The 15,710-nt window shown below is 41.5% G+C and overlaps 1 protein-coding gene across 3 annotated transcripts in view; it reads left to right on the forward strand.

Annotated features, from left to right (window-relative positions):
* The first annotated feature begins 7,145 nt into the window (after positions 1-7,145).
* Positions 7,146-15,710, forward strand: part of GLRA1 (glycine receptor alpha 1) — a 102,370-nt gene continuing 93,805 nt past the window's right edge. For all 3 annotated transcript variants that reach the window (XM_008015066.3, XM_073010570.1, XM_073010572.1), the window contains exon 1: positions 7,146-7,502. In XM_008015066.3, coding sequence (XP_008013257.1) covers positions 7,447-7,502 — 56 coding nt within the window. In that variant the 5' untranslated portion in view covers positions 7,146-7,446. The remainder of the gene's footprint in view (positions 7,503-15,710) is intronic.

Below are 15,710 nucleotides of genomic sequence, written 5' to 3' on the forward strand. Positions count from 1 at the left end.
CATGTATTTCAATATTTAAGGGTTTTTAAATATGCAGTACAGGAATCTCCTTTATCACCTCCTTCCAGCGACACTGATTATGCTTTTCTTGTGCTACCATTTTCCAAAGTTCCTAGCACACAGACAGTACTTAATAAATATTTATTAAAAAATGAATGAACAAATCTTTATTTAGACATGCAAAACCTCAGCACAGTATCAGACACACAACCAGTGTTCAAGATATATGTTTTTTTTTGTTTTTTTTGTTTTTTTTAGGAGTTGTATTTTTTTTTTTTAATTTATTATTATTAAACTTCAAGTTGTAGGGTACATGTGCACAACGTGCAGGTTTGCTACATATGTATACTTGTGCCATGTTGGTGTGCTGCACCCATCAACTCGTCATTTACATAAGGTATAACTCCCAATGCAATCCCTCCCCCCTCCCCCCTCCCCATGATAGGCCCCGGTGTGTGATGTTCCCCTTCCCGAGTCCAAGTGATCTCATTGTTCAGTTCCCACCTATGAGTGAGAACATGCGGTGTTTGGTTTTCTGTTCTTGTGATAGTTTGCTGAGAATGATGGTTTCCAGCTGCATCCATGTCCCTACAAAGGACACAAACTCATCCTTTTTTATGGCTGCATAGTATTCCATGGTGTATATGTGCCACATTTTCTTAATCCAATCTGTCACTGATGGACATTTGGGTTGATTCCAAGTCTTTGCTATTGTGAATAGTGCTGCAATAAACATACGTGTGCATGTGTCCTTATAGCAGCATAATTTATAATCCTTTGGGTATATACCCAGTAATGGGATGGCTGGGTCATATGGTACATCTAGTTCTAGATCCTTGAGGAATCGCCATACTGTTTTCCATAATGGTTGAACTAGTTTACAATCCCACCAACAGTGTAAAAGTGTTCCTATTTCTCCACATCCTCTCCAGCACCTGTTGTTTCCTGACTTTTTAATGATCGCCATTCTAACTGGTGTGAGATGGTATCTCATTGTGGTTTTGATTTGCATTTCTCTGATGGCCAGTGATGATGAGCATTTTTTCATGTGTCTGTTGGCTGTATGAATGTCTTCTTTTGAGAAATGTCTGTTCATATCCTTTGCCCACTTTTGGATGGGGTTGTTTGTTTTTTTCTTGTAAATTTGTTTGAGTTCTTTGTAGGTTCTGGATATTAGCCCTTTGTCAGATGAGTGGAGGCATCACGCTACCTGACTTCAAACTATACTACAAGGCTACAGTAACCAAAACAGCATGGTACTGGTACCAAAACAGAGATATAGACCAATGGAACAGAACAGAGTCCTCAGAAATAATACCACACATCTACAGCCATCTGATCTTTGACAAACCTGAGAGAAACAAGAAATGGGGAAAGGATTCCCTATTTAATAAATGGTGCTGGGAAAACTGGCTAGCCATAAGTAGAAAGCTGAAACTGGATCCTTTCCTTACTCCTTATACGAAAATTAATTCAAGATGGATTAGAGACTTAAATGTTAGACCTAATACCACAAAAATCCTAGAGGAAAACCTAGGTAGTACCATTCAGGACATAGGCATGGGCAAAGACTTCATGTCTAAAACACCAAAAGCAACGGCAGCAAAAGCCAAAATTGACAAATGGGATCTCATCAAACTAAAGAGCTTCTGCACAGCAAAAGAAACTACCATCAGAGTGAGCAGGCAACCTACAGAATGGGAGAAAATTTTTGCAATCTACTCATCTGACAAGATATATGTTTTTTAAATAAATGAACAAGGCTTTGAGTGAATGAACAAACTCAGTAAAAGTGCGTCCTATGTCAAGCCTTCTTAATCACAAAAGTCTTTGTGGACACAGTAGGAGATGAGAGACCCAATGAGAAAATCTGACTGGGCCGGACGCAATGGCTCACAGGTAATCCCAACACTTCGGGAGGCCAAGGCAGGCAGATCACCTGAGGTCAGGAATTCAAGACTAGCCTGGCCAACTTGTTGAAATCCCATCTCTACTAAAAATACAAAATTAGCCAGGCAAGGCAGTGCACATCTATAATCCCAGCTACTTGGAGGCAGGAGAATCACCTGAACCTTGTAGGTGGAGGTTGCAGTGAGCAGAGACCACGCCACTGCACTCCAGCCTGGGAAACAAGAGCAAAACTTCATCTCAGAAAAAAAAAAAAGAGAGAGAGAGAAAGAAAAACTAACTGAATAAAGATGAAATAACATGTAAGGGCAGATGAGAAGAAAGTAGAAAAAAGAGGCAGAGATAATTTGAGACAAAGATGGAAAAGCAGCACAGGGAGATCGCTAAAAGTCTCTTACGAACAGTAAGCTGTTAGAGCACCAAGTACAAGTATAGGCTTGACTACAAAAGAAAACTGGGGAGTCTCTGGTCTCTGAGCAGGTCAGCCTTGATATGAAGCATTTTTCTTCACAGATCGTACCTCCTCTTCTTTTATTTTAGGTCTCACAGAAAAAAAGGTAGGGAACCATGACCTGAAAGATTAAGAGTCCTCCAATCTAGATTCAGTTTTGTTGTGATATCTTAAGCCAGTCATTCCCCTTTCCTGGACCCTGACTAGCTAGTAAAATGGGAGGAAAGATCTCTTTGTATTTTATGCATCTATTCTTTACAACTAAAATTCTTCTGGTGTCACTGAGATCCCCTAAGTAGTTCTGGGGTCCCTTCTTTAAAGCATAAAGAACAGATAATTACTTTGCAAAAAAAAAAAAGTTAAGTAACAAGAGCATTCTGGATTAGGATTAGAAACAGCTGGCAGCAAGCCTCTAATTCTTTGGAGAAAAGACTCTTCCACAGTACCATTTTCAGGCCTTTATTCATCATAATACAACACAATTAGGCAAGCTGCTCAGTTGTTCCAAATATCTCTCTTTGCAAAGTATCATTCAGGTCTATCAAAGCAGTGTTGAAACATACAGCACTCTCCTCTGTGAATGTCATTATGGACAGAGGCTTGGCATTATATTAATTGCATTAGCTGGCTCAGGACAACATAATCTCACCTGATTAACAATATTCCTTACTCTCTTTCTCCTGTATTTGTGTCCTCTGCCTGAATTTTTTTGTTCTTTTGTTTATTCACTCATTTATCCTTGCAATAAATATTTACTGAGCCCCTCGTATGTGCCAGACACTATATTATTTAGTATCTGATACTGATATGTGATATATATCAGTATATGTCAGTAACAAAAACAGGTAAAGTCTCTTCCCTCACAGACTTTCCTTTCTTTCTGCATGCCCTTTATCTTAGCTGAAATAAACAAAAAAAATAGTTGAAACACCCTTTAGCTATAATTAGAGTACTTGTGTTCTTGTCCCAGCTGTGCTATGAGTCTAAGGGGTAAGTCTATTAACCTCTCTGTATATAATTTTCCTCTTCTGTACACGAAAGTGTTGAACAAGACTATCCTAAGGAATTTCTCACATGGACGTTTTCAGTAGCTCCTAACTAGTCTCTCTGCTTTCATTTTGCTCCTGCCATCCCTGAAATCTTTTCTTGGAGGTAGTACCTGCTCTAGTCCCCAACTTCCTCTCTAATCTCATCTTCTACCACTATTCCCTGCACTCACTCTGTCCAGGCACACTGGTCTCCACGCTGTTTCTTGTACACTGCAAATATACTCCCCTCTTGGGGCTTTTGCATTTGCTTTTCCCACTCCTTAGAAAGCTTTCCTTACCTCCACCCTCCCCCAAGGTTCACATGACCCATTCCTTCACTTCCTTCAATTACATAAATGCCTTTTCAGGAGCCATTCTCTGATCTGATCACCTTACATAAAATAGCACCTCCATGCCACTCTCTGCCCTGCCTTTTTCTTTTTAATTCTTATGACTGCCTAACTCACCATATATTTCCTTGTTTATCTTCTGTCTCCCTCCCATAGAATATGCATACCAAAACAAGCCAAGAATAGGGCTCTTGGCTTGTTTTGTTCCCTGCTATATCCCTAGTGCCAAAAATAGTACCAGATACACAGTAAATGCTCAATAAATGTTTGTTGAATGAATAACAATAATGAACCTTTTCTAGCAATAAAATAAGTTTCACTGTGTGTCAAAATTTATTCATACTTAGTAGGGTTCAAATCCAGCTACTAGGACCTATAAGAGACCAGTCAAGTATTAGAACTACACTGGAGTCAGACTACACAGAAAAGTTACCGATAGAAATGAATCATTAGCTGAAGCCAATCTATTCCTTTCCTTGAAGATTTTTGTTTCATAGCATGGTAAGCTACGATAAGATTAGACTTAAATATTTATTCCATGCAGTTTCTTGCAATGAGAAAAATGGCATTACTACCCTCATTTCACTTAGGCCTGGAGAAGTTTAGTCATTTATCCAACATATCCAACCTTTGGAGGAAGAGATAAAATAAGGACATAAATCCCTGACTGCCAAGCCCACAGTTATTTATTGTCAATAGTGACCTATACAAGAACAAAAAGATCTGTTCTGGCATAAATATGTGATGTGTGTGATGTGTAGGGTAAAAAGTGTAGATTAACTAACCTGAGGGACTCTTCCCACTGAACTTCTGAAGCAACTGCATATTCCAAAAGTTCATCTTATTTACAGTATCAGTATATACTGTACTGTTTATCTTATATACTGTCATATCCCCAATACTTGGCATATGCTTCTTTCATATGTGCTGATTAAATGAAAGTATCAGCTTCACAGTAAACAGAGGCCTATTAACAAACAGGTGCCCCTCCACCACCCCAGGTAATAATTACTCTCACCTCCTGCACAGGCCACAGCCTTGGAGCCACTCACACTCATGAACAGCCACACATGCACAGCACCCCTTGAAGGAAAAGAAAAACAAATTTCCACATACTGCATCACACCTGGCTTTGCAGGTATTTCCTAGTCAGATGAGGGACAAGGACAAAACTGCCAGCTTACAGCTTGTTTCAGTATTTCTAGGAGCACCACAAAGACACACATAGATACATACACATCTATGTGTATGTGGAGAAAGACCCATTTACAAACACAAATGTACAAATACACATATGCATATCAATATCACTTCAGAATTAGGCATGATACAAATCATAAATAAATTTATATATACAGTAACATACAAGCTGGTTTTGCCCAAGCATACTCACAAATGTACAAAAACAAATACATAAAGATAATATTTACCTCAAGGTCTGACTGTGAAAAGTAAATGAGATTATGTGAATTCACAGTAGCTCTTGACACATAGAAACCATGCTAATAAAGGTTAGCTCTTGATTATATATATAAAAATACATATATTATTTATTATATTTAAATTTGTATCCAACTCATATTAATATACACTTTGAAAACAAAATTTCCTTTTCAGTCGCTACTCAGAATATCATGGAAATTCTAGATTGTGGGAGCCAATAACAGAACCGGTAGTGTGGGATGTGCTATGGTAGTGCAGGGGGAGAGGAGGGAAAACCTGCTGGTAGGAGGCTAGTAAACAAGACTTTCCAGAAGTTTTTGCTTGGGAGAAGGCCTAGCCTTGGAGGAAACTGAGCTGATGAGTACTCTTGGGAGACCAACCAAAGGAGTTTCTAACGTTATTGGATAAGGAGAAGGGGTTGTCCTCTCTCAGTAGCCTTGGGAGGGAGAGTCCCCAGAGTGCCAGTGAGTTCAAATCAGCCAGAAAATCCTTTAAAGTATTTATCCTATAGTCCCATAGCTTGGAGAAAATCTGATTAACTCCATCTCCTCAGATGGGCTTTAGAGTGAAATGTATAGCTGGCTTCTAAGATTCAAATAAGGTGGGAAAACAGCGGAAGAAAAAACAGGAAATGTGAGTCATAACACAATCCCTGTGTGTACAACTTGGCTCTGCCATCAATTTGGAGCAAGCCACAGCTCTGTGAGGCTCAGTTTCCCCAGCAAATAAAAGGCAAATAAAACTGTCTCCTGTCCAGTTGGAATAAGGTGTTTTTATTCCATCTCAAAAGGGTGCCAGCCACAACACCTCCCACTCAACCCTGGAAACTGCTCAAAGAATTTCTCTCGTATTTCCCTGCTGCAGTGACCCTTGAGGGGGTCTTTATCCACCAGACTTCTTTTTGGATATTCCTCCTTTCTTTCTGGGGCCAAATATTGTAACTTCAGAGCTCTTTTTAAAAAATCAGGGATCTGCTTCAACTCTTCCTTTTTAAAAGGATAAATTGAGCCCAGAGCACGTCTTAACTAGGAACCATGTGTTTTACTCACATGCAACTGAATTCTTTAAAAATCAAGGCAACCTTTTGAGAGACCTAGAGAGATTAATTCCATAACCTCTCTTATCCTACCGCTTACACGGAAAGAAGCTTGGGGGTAGGAGGGGGATTGCGCAGATCTCGTCCAGCACTCCAAGCGTTAAATTCAACCCGGAGTCTAACAGGCTATTGGCCGAATACCGGGAGAAGATCTGGTTTTCGTAGCCGCGGGCCAATGAACACCTCGAGTGGGAGGGTTTGAAGATACTAAGGAGTTTCCCCCCTTTTTTTATCCTCTCAACCCCCTCCCATCGGCTGTCACCCCTCCCATCCCCCACGCCTCCAGTTTGTTAAATTAATGCAGTAAGAAAGTCTGAAGATCTGAAGGAGTCTTGACCAAGGAAAGATGAGCGAGCTCAGAAAACCGAGATGCATCTGAGACATTGGGCTCCTGAGCCCCGCGGGGTAGCCATGGACCCCGGTAGCCCCTGAAACTTGCCCCGGGCTCTCTGACGCCTGCGGCCCCAAGCAATGGGACACCTTTTCTGCAGTGATCATAACTTATTCGGCGGGGACCGGGGACCAGGAAACAGGAATAGCAAGGCGACAGCAGAATAGCACCGAGGCAGGGGAATGAGATTCCGAGACTGGATTGCGATGCGCCAGCCTGGCACACTCTCCGAGATTTAACTGAAGGCAGCACCGTCAACCGCTTTCCCCTCGCCTCTAACCCCCTCAGCCGGCCCAGAGCCATAAAGCTCTGTTCTCTTTACCCAAGATGCTCGCCCAATCCAACGGTCCGAGGCCAACGTTCTGATCTCCACAGAAGATTTTTTTCCTTGCATGGAGCTGGCCGTTTAAACAGAAAAACAGGGGTAAAAAAAAAAAAAAAAAAAAGGAAATATACCCACCCCCAAACGTGCCTCCCCAGCGCCGCAGGGAGCCAACAGACACGCTGGAGTTTAACAAACAGCAATACTCTTCGCGCTCCTGAAAAGCAGGGCTGGACGCTCTCCGTGGTGCTGAAACGCCTCGCAGCCGCCGCTGTCCGTGGTATCCACAGCCCCCTCGCTCCGACTTCCCCTGGGGCTCTCCCTCCGAGCCCCTGTTCCCCGCCTCCCCTTAACATCTGGATTATTTTTTCGATAGCGCTTTCTGGTTTTGTAAGTGCCAATTTGAAACATTTTTGCCCCCATAACTCGTGGACTACAAAGCACAAGGACCTGAAAAATGTACAGCTTCAATACTCTTCGACTCTACCTTTGGGAGACCATTGTATTCTTCAGGTATGCAATTTTCTACCGACCACACCGCTGTGATGGAAATGGGGGGAAAGAGTACAGAGGCTACCTTTGTCCGTGGTCCCATCATTTTGGGGAAGAGGGGTGCTGTATTCCACTGCAATCGGGTCCTTCCATCCCCCGTCTCCCTTCTCCCCCCTCCCGCCCCCCCGCCACCTCCCCCCACCCCCGCCCGCAGGGTGTCTGGCTTGTGCGTGGAGGTCTGAGACAGTCGCTGTTCTGGCAGCTGTTTGCCTGTTTCTTACGGTTTGTTTGTCCTTCTGTCTGCTACACCCCCCACCATTGGTCCCCAGCCCCACTGCATGTTGGCTTTCACTCGGCTGAGGACTTTAAGGGGAAGCTTTAGGAGTTACTCAGTTTAATTAGGACTGCATTCTCCCTAACCGCAGTGCCGAAAACCTCAGCTTTCCCGTCTGGGAGCCAAGTGACAACTAGTGGTGGCGGGGAAGGTTGCACTCAAACTCGCTGGACACAGAGCATTTCATTTTCTCTCCTTTTTTGCTGTTGTTTTCTTTTTCTGCGAGGAGGGAGGGAGGTTACTAAGGCTGGGTGCTTGGAAACAATAGTATTATAACCTCAGTGTGTAAAGCCCTGAACTTGGGTGCAGAGTGGATCTATTCAGGAACATACTGGGAAACATTTCCCTTTTGAAACTTTGACTGCCTCTTTCCCCAACCTACCTTTCCAAACTCTGTTAGCTGCAGATCCTGAACTCATGAGCAATCCTCATTTGTTTTGTTCTTTAATTTATGCGTATATTTGACTCAACAGCTGAGTTCTCCCATCCACTGTCTCTCAGGTTAAAATTTTCTGCCTGAAGGCTTGGCATTCTTACGTTAGTAGAAGTGAACAGTGAAAAATCACTTCTTCAAGAAGGATTGAAACAGACAGTCCTTTTGTAAGTGGGTGAATCATACCATCTTCAGAGATGGCTATGATAAATTCCACTTCTATGAACTGAAAAAAATTATTCTTCTTCCATGACGTGCAGGGATCATTAATCTTCCTCATTTTAGATGCCTGCCTCTCATATTTTACTGTAGCATTGGATTAACAGTCATTTGAAAAACCCACTTCAAATTGTTTTTAAAAACAAGTGGTCACTAAATATTATCCTCTCCCAACATAAAACAGCAAATAATTTTTGTTTTATTACACTTCATAGGAATTGCTGGTTTGACTAATCTCTTGGCTGGTTTATTAAATGAATGACACCTCCCCTTAAATAGTAAGTTTCTGTATTTCAGCCTCTTTTCATGTCTTTCTCTTGAGATGAAGAAAAGGCATGCCCCCTTCTCTGAGATACCCAATGCTAAAGCTTCTAATCTCCAGTTCAAATAATTATTTTGTAGGCCACAGAGTCCTGACCACAGATCAGAATGCAAATAGTCAGAGAGTCAGATAGAATGAAAAAGTACAACAATCCAGGACCTTACAAAATGTATCAAAATGTGGCTACTTTATGGGGGAAAGGGCAGGAAGTATTATATTAATAATATCAGATCCTTTCTCCCCTGCCTATTTTATAGAACTACAAAATGTATGGAGGTTGGGTACTTTGTAACATTTGTATGCAAATTGATTCTCTGTTTGGTTTACAGGAGACAGAACTGAACCAGAGAGATTAAAGAGCAAATTAATAGAACCAAGCACATCTTTCTCCCCACACACACTCTCTTTTTTTCTTGATGAACAGTATACAGTGCTTGATTTCCCTCTCCCAGACATTGTCTTTCACAAAAGGGAGAGACTCAGTCTAAAAGGTCTGCATTGTAGTCATTTTCATAAGGTTATGAATCCACTGTGTTAATTCTTCAACTAAGCTGGTGGTGGCCTATCAGCAAGCATCATTCTACATCTCTTTCCCCTACGTGTATGAATGCACACATGAGCTACAATGGATGTGAAATATAATTCCATGTGTTTGTAAGGAAAGAAGAGTTATAACTGTGGAGAGCTGGAAAGGTGGGTGGCACCACTGCACTTTTAAAATATAGGAATGGCTACTTCATTAGAGGAGTAAATGTTGATTTTTGAAACACATTACAGATAATAATTGAACTCAGGAAATTCAGCAATTTTTCAGAGAGATTTTTTAAAAAGTCACGAGGAAGTAAAGTGAGTAGCTTGTATTTGTTCAATTGGTATTTTCATTTCTAACTCACTCATTTTTAAAATTCCAGGTGAAAATACAGAAGCATTATAATGTGAGGACTTACTAGAATGTATGGGGGGTGGTAAATGGAGGCTGGCAGCTCTCTAGCAGGTTCCATTTGAATAACCCCTTCTTCCCCAGGGGATAGGTGGTGTGTTGGAATAGCCAATCCAATCATCTCAGGCTCTCAGGTACTCCTTAGAATAAGTGATGCCAGATGCTCACCTTGTTGGGGAAATTGGGGGCTAGGAAAGGCTCTCAATAATAGACATGCTGCATCAGCACATAATCAGCGAAACGGTACTAACAACAGCAAAACAAAAACAAAAACAAAAATCAAGTGAGTGAGGCAGAAATCCCATATGGTACCAACACAGAGGAAGAACTAAGGTCTTAGAAAGGGAGACATGGGGTCCTGGAAGACAAAAAACATTGCATGCTCATCAACTGTGTCTTCATAAGTAAGATCGGGCGATTTGGCTGTAGTTCCTGATCTGATATTTTTAAAACCTATGATTCTGAAATTCTGTAATTAGCATTCTGAGAGTCAATAACCTAAATATTTTCCCTTATTTTCAGTTGAGAATGGGGCCGTATATCCAGACTGGTCAAAAATAACAGGCAAATTTTTTTAATGGTAGAAGCACATTTCTTTCAAATGTCCTTTCAAGCCAAAGGGAACTTGGCTTTGATCCCCAGAGCCCTTACAGAGGCTTATGGCTGGGGTAGGCCCAGTATGACCCCAAAATTCTCTTGCCTTCTAAGCAACTCAAACAGACCCATGTTTCTCAAGCTCTGCACTACTGGCACTTTGAACTGGATAATTATTTGTTATGGAAGTTGTCCTCGGCATTGTGGGATGTTTAGCAGCATCCCTGCTGCTAGTAGCACTACCTCCCTGAGTCATGACCATCAAAAACTGTCTCCAGACATCACCAAATATACATCCTGGGCAGAGGGGAGACAAAATTGTCCAAGGTTTCAAACCACAGTACGGAACGACCAAATTTTTAATCAGCTGCTCCAATGTACTAATTATAATGAGGAGAAAAGTCTAGCTTCCTTGAGAAAATGCCCCTCATGAAATACACAAAGCACCCTGATGAAACAAAAAGGGACCTAGCATGTGCTTGAGAAGGGAATAAAGGCAGGGAGATGAACCAGATCTAATCCCTGGGTGGTTTTCCCAAAAGATGAGCAACTTTTCTTTAATGTGCTACTTCTCTCTTCCATCCCAGTAGGTGCTTCCTTGCACTGGATTTTGTACTAAATATGCCACTCAGTTGCTGACAAAGGTCATCAAAACCTTGAAGGGAAAATGTTTCTATCCACATTAGGATCAAAAGGAAAATGACAAATACATTGTTTCATATCTCAGTCCTAAAGAAAAAACCTACCCAGTTGAAAGGTGAATGGGTTTTTCCTCGAGGTGGCCCCTGTGGCTTCTCCATCTCCAGGCTTGTCGAGAAGGGCAGATGACTGTCTTGATTTTTCCCTTCTGGAAAGACAGCTGTACTCTACCTTGAATCTTACCTGCTGCATTCTGGCACTGCAGAACGTGTCTAGGAGTTTCTGACATGGCCCAAGGACTTTTCCCCAAGGAATGAAGTCCCTTGGGCAAGTTTGTATTAGCATCGAATTGCCGATTAGTCTACTCCCTTTATGGGCTTAGGAACCTTAAAAAACAGAAAAGAAAATGTTGTGGTTTTGCTCCTGAAGGACAGGTGGGACAGGGACCCTAGGCTGGTAAAAGGAGTTATGAATCAGCACATGACTTCTGTATATTTGCCAAACTGGTAATGACCTAAGCAGAGGATATTTAGGAAATTGTTTTCTTTAGATTGCCTTATGAAAGAGGTTACGGCCATGTCCATGGTGCAGTGGAAAGAGAAGTTGGGCTATAAATTGAGAACTCCTGCCTCTAGAGTCAGCTCTGCTTCCATCCCACAGCATGGGCATAACAAGTCTCTCCCTCCAATGGAGACTCAATTTTCTTACCAATCAACTCAAATGACTGAATCTGACACTTCTACGCTCTCTCCAGCCCCTGATAAGATCTTTATCAAAGGCAGGGTCCATACCCACAAAGCTTCAGGATGAATTGACCGGTGGTGACGCTGCCTTCATTTCTTCACTAGGAACTTGTTTATCATGTGCTTATGTGTTCAGTCTAAAACTAAGCACTCTGCAGGGACAGATGCCACAGTCCCTGTCCTTGCAGAAAGGGGAGACACTGCTCCCTTTAAAGGTACATTAAAATCATTTTTTCCTTCTTCAGAGGACCCACAGAGCTCCCCTCCAGGCAGCCTGTGCATGCGTCCTGTGACAGCATCACATTTATGTGGGCGTCATTAACTTTATTTCCTTCATCAGCTGGCAGAAGCCAGCATGATTTTTAAGATGGATGGCACTGTCTTCCTGCCTGGCCATCTTGAAACTATTCTGCAGGTTTGCGTTAAACAAAGAGGCTTTGGCCTAAAGGGAAGGAGACGTAGGATCCAGAATTTAGCTAGTGACATGACCTTGAGAGGGTTCTAAGACCTTTCTGGCTCTCAGTTTCCTCAGCTGTAAAATGAAGAGATTCGGCCAATCGCGTTCTAAAATCACTTTTAGCTGTGCCAGTTTAAGATATCTTCTCCCGATCTCTTCCATGATAGCACAGCTTTCATTACAGCTATTGCAGTATATTTCAGCTATTATAAGAAATAGCCACATCAAGGTATAGTCAGGCTCAAAGTTCTGAAAGAATTAACGACCACACTAAGCAATTCACTTTTTGGAGAATTATCCTGACCCAGACACGATTATTGACAGATCCTATACATACGTCAGTTTCTGCGGGAAATGTTTATTGTGATGAGAAAACATGAGGCCTGATCGCTATACTCACAGATCTGAAAAATGGTGTGAGAAAGAGAGACCAAACATTTCTGTACTTTTTATCAATGATTCTGTTTGGCTCTTTTTCCCCTCACAAAGCCTATGTTTTTTGTTTTTGTTTTTGTGTTTTCAAAAAAAATTTGTTTACCAGATACCATTCATCATTAACATATTTTCCCATCTTTATTAATCAAAGGCATATGTAACTGCCAGAAATACTAAATACCATGGGATAAGCAACGTCGCCACACTGAGTTGACCTAAGAAAAAACAAAAGTAAAGATCTGTGATTATTTTTAGTTAATCCAGAGAGCCTTGTCAGAAGTAAATATGCAATTTGTTAGAGCCTTTGAAATGTTTAAAATGCACTCTGAGTCCTCATTACTATTTCATGAATCTCCTATGTACCCAGGGACCCCATATTGGGAAACATTAGATTTGATTTATTCTATGTAGCTCCAAGAGAAAAATCAGAGTAAACTCATAGATTTTTTTTTTGAAAGCACACATACAAATTCGGACTAAATATAAATCAGAACTTTCTGGTAGCTCTTTCAAATGGTACTGTGGGCTGCCTCAGTGGTAGTGATGGTATCTGTCAGTGGAAGTGTGCAAGGAGAGCCTGGACGTCCACCTCCCAGGAAAGACATAGAAAGAATTCAAGCTTCTTTTGCAAATTGAGATTTGTAATTTGCTGCAGAAGAGTGAATGAAATGCAAGTCAGAGACAATCCTTCGCAATTCTATATTCCCTCCTTTCCTGATTCCCAAATTGCCATCTAATCTTTGTAAGCTCTTCAAATCATGACATGAATACCCACTAACGGGGATATGTTTCTCCTTAAAACTGGATTGGATAATTAATAAATTGGACAAAGAACATACAAACACCACGCAACAAAAAATTATTGAAAGTAAATCACCTTGGTTATGTAAAAGCCTGGTTTTAAGAAATGAGAAGAGCCTCAGAATAAGCCAGAAAAAAACTACCAGAAAGTGCACTTGCCAACGGACAAGGCCACAGGCACCAATGGTGTTCACAGGACTGATGGCCTCTCAGCCTTGAACCCCAGCTGTCTCCCTGAACCAACTCCCTGTAAAGCCTAACACACAAAATGAAAACGCCATACAGCCAGCCAGCAAATTCATTCAGAAAGCACATTAGAAGGGAACAATGCCCAGAGATGCTGGGGAGAGGGGCTTATCCACACAGTGCCTATGTTTTGTAATGCAAGCTCTTATGAGGAGTACTGAGGCACCAAAGCTTTTGAAACTCCTTTCAAAGGATCCCTTTGTGGTTTTCTGAAGTGGATATTGTCCAAGCCTCCTGAGGCTAATTCAGTGCAATTAGATTACCACTCTCTGCCTTTGAATTGGGCTGGTTTTCAGTGTCCATTGCTAAATTAGTTTACCGTCTTAACGGAGCTGCCGACAATCATTAATCCCAGCCGTGAAATGGGCAGCAGCTCTGGGCAGCATGATCTCTTGCCTCATATTCTGGGCAACCCACAGGCACATGGAGAACAAGCCTCTGCTTCCTTTCTCACAAGTACATTCCCAGCTCTTCCAACCGTTCACCCTCAGAGATTCATGCTTTCCTTCAGAGTGTCTTGAGTATCAGCAGAATCATGGAATCTCGGGGTAGGAAGGACTCTTAGCTTTAGAATTCAATGGCTGTCAAAGTTAGCTGTAAGGTGCTTGTCAAAAATTTGTTAAGAGGACAGATCTTATAGTAAGTATTCTTACTGCAAATAACAACAACAATAATAATAAATATATAAAAGAGTAAGAAGAAACCTTTGGGGGTGATGGATAGGTTTATGGCATAGATTATGGTGATGGTTTCATGAGCATATACTTGTCTCTAAACTCATCAAGTCCTAAATATGCACAGCTTTTTTATGTCAATCACACCTCAATAAAGTAGTTTTAAAAATTTGATTAAATTAAATACAGCTTCTCAAAATCAAACTACTGAAACAGAATCTCTCAGAATGCGGACCCAGAAACCCATAATGTCAACAAGAGTCTCTAATTCAGTGCTGTTATGTAACTTGCCAAAAGTAAGATAACTAGTAAAAGGCAGAGCTAAGATTCAAAATTGGGCGTGACTGTAGAAAACACTCCTTTCACCATTACCCTGCCACTATTACTCTAAGAAAGAACCAGGGAGGAGGAAGGAGGAGACTAGACTGGATGAGAGAGATGAAAGATATGAATTTGCCTCTCTAGAAAATCAAGAGCTAATCTCTTTCAGGTGGTTCTGGATAGTTAAAAAGTTATTAACATGCATCTGTAAGTAGATACAAGCTTTCAATCTCTATCTTTGACATACAAGAGAGATTGCACTAGCTCCCACCCCCGTCATAAGGTGTGTGGTTAGAGCTCTGTCAAGGGGTAGAGATGGTCAGTCACTGAAGGTCCTTTCTCCTTTGTCCCACCTGCCTTGTGACCAAGATCATTTCATTGAGAAAGCTAGCCAGGATGGTGGGGGAGAATTTCTGACTGAGTCAGGAGGTCAAGAAGAAGGGCAGCATAGTCTCTGGCCCAGGAACAGAATTTTTAAAACTCTTGGTCCCTTTTACTCAGACCAAAGACATTTTTAGCTGTGTTCTCTAACCCCTAGACAGAGAGGACTTTCCCCAGTCTCCCTTATCTTCTGTATGTGCTCAACCTCATGTACTAAAGGTCTCACCGCATGCCCCAGATTTATCACTCCCAAAGCAGACCTTCAAAGCAGGCTTTTCATAACATCTCTAAGCCAGAAAACCACATCCAGCCCAGACAAGGCAGGGGGAGCAGAAAGGGCCAGCCCTCCATAATAGCCATCAGCATCACTCCTGACATGGCTTGTGGGAAGCCCAGGCAATGCAGTCTCAGACATCTGTTTTCAATAGCTCTCTGGGTGACACCAGAGACATTTTCTAATGTGTCCCTACCAGCCCTATTGCTACTAGAGAAAAAGAATACAGTAGAAATAAAGTCTCCTAATATCAACTCTTAAAATAGACCTGCTGGTTTGTCATTTTGTTTTCCTTTATTTTGTTTTTTACACCATAAAATGTATTTGTTGTAAAATATTAAACAGCATAAGGAGATATGTTTGAAACTAAAATACACGTAAATCTTGCTTCCTAGGATAAATCACTTAACAGCTTG

The sequence above is a fragment of the Chlorocebus sabaeus genome, chromosome 23 (assembly GCF_047675955.1).
Source record: "Chlorocebus sabaeus isolate Y175 chromosome 23, mChlSab1.0.hap1, whole genome shotgun sequence".
Taxonomy (NCBI): domain Eukaryota; kingdom Metazoa; phylum Chordata; class Mammalia; order Primates; family Cercopithecidae; genus Chlorocebus; species Chlorocebus sabaeus.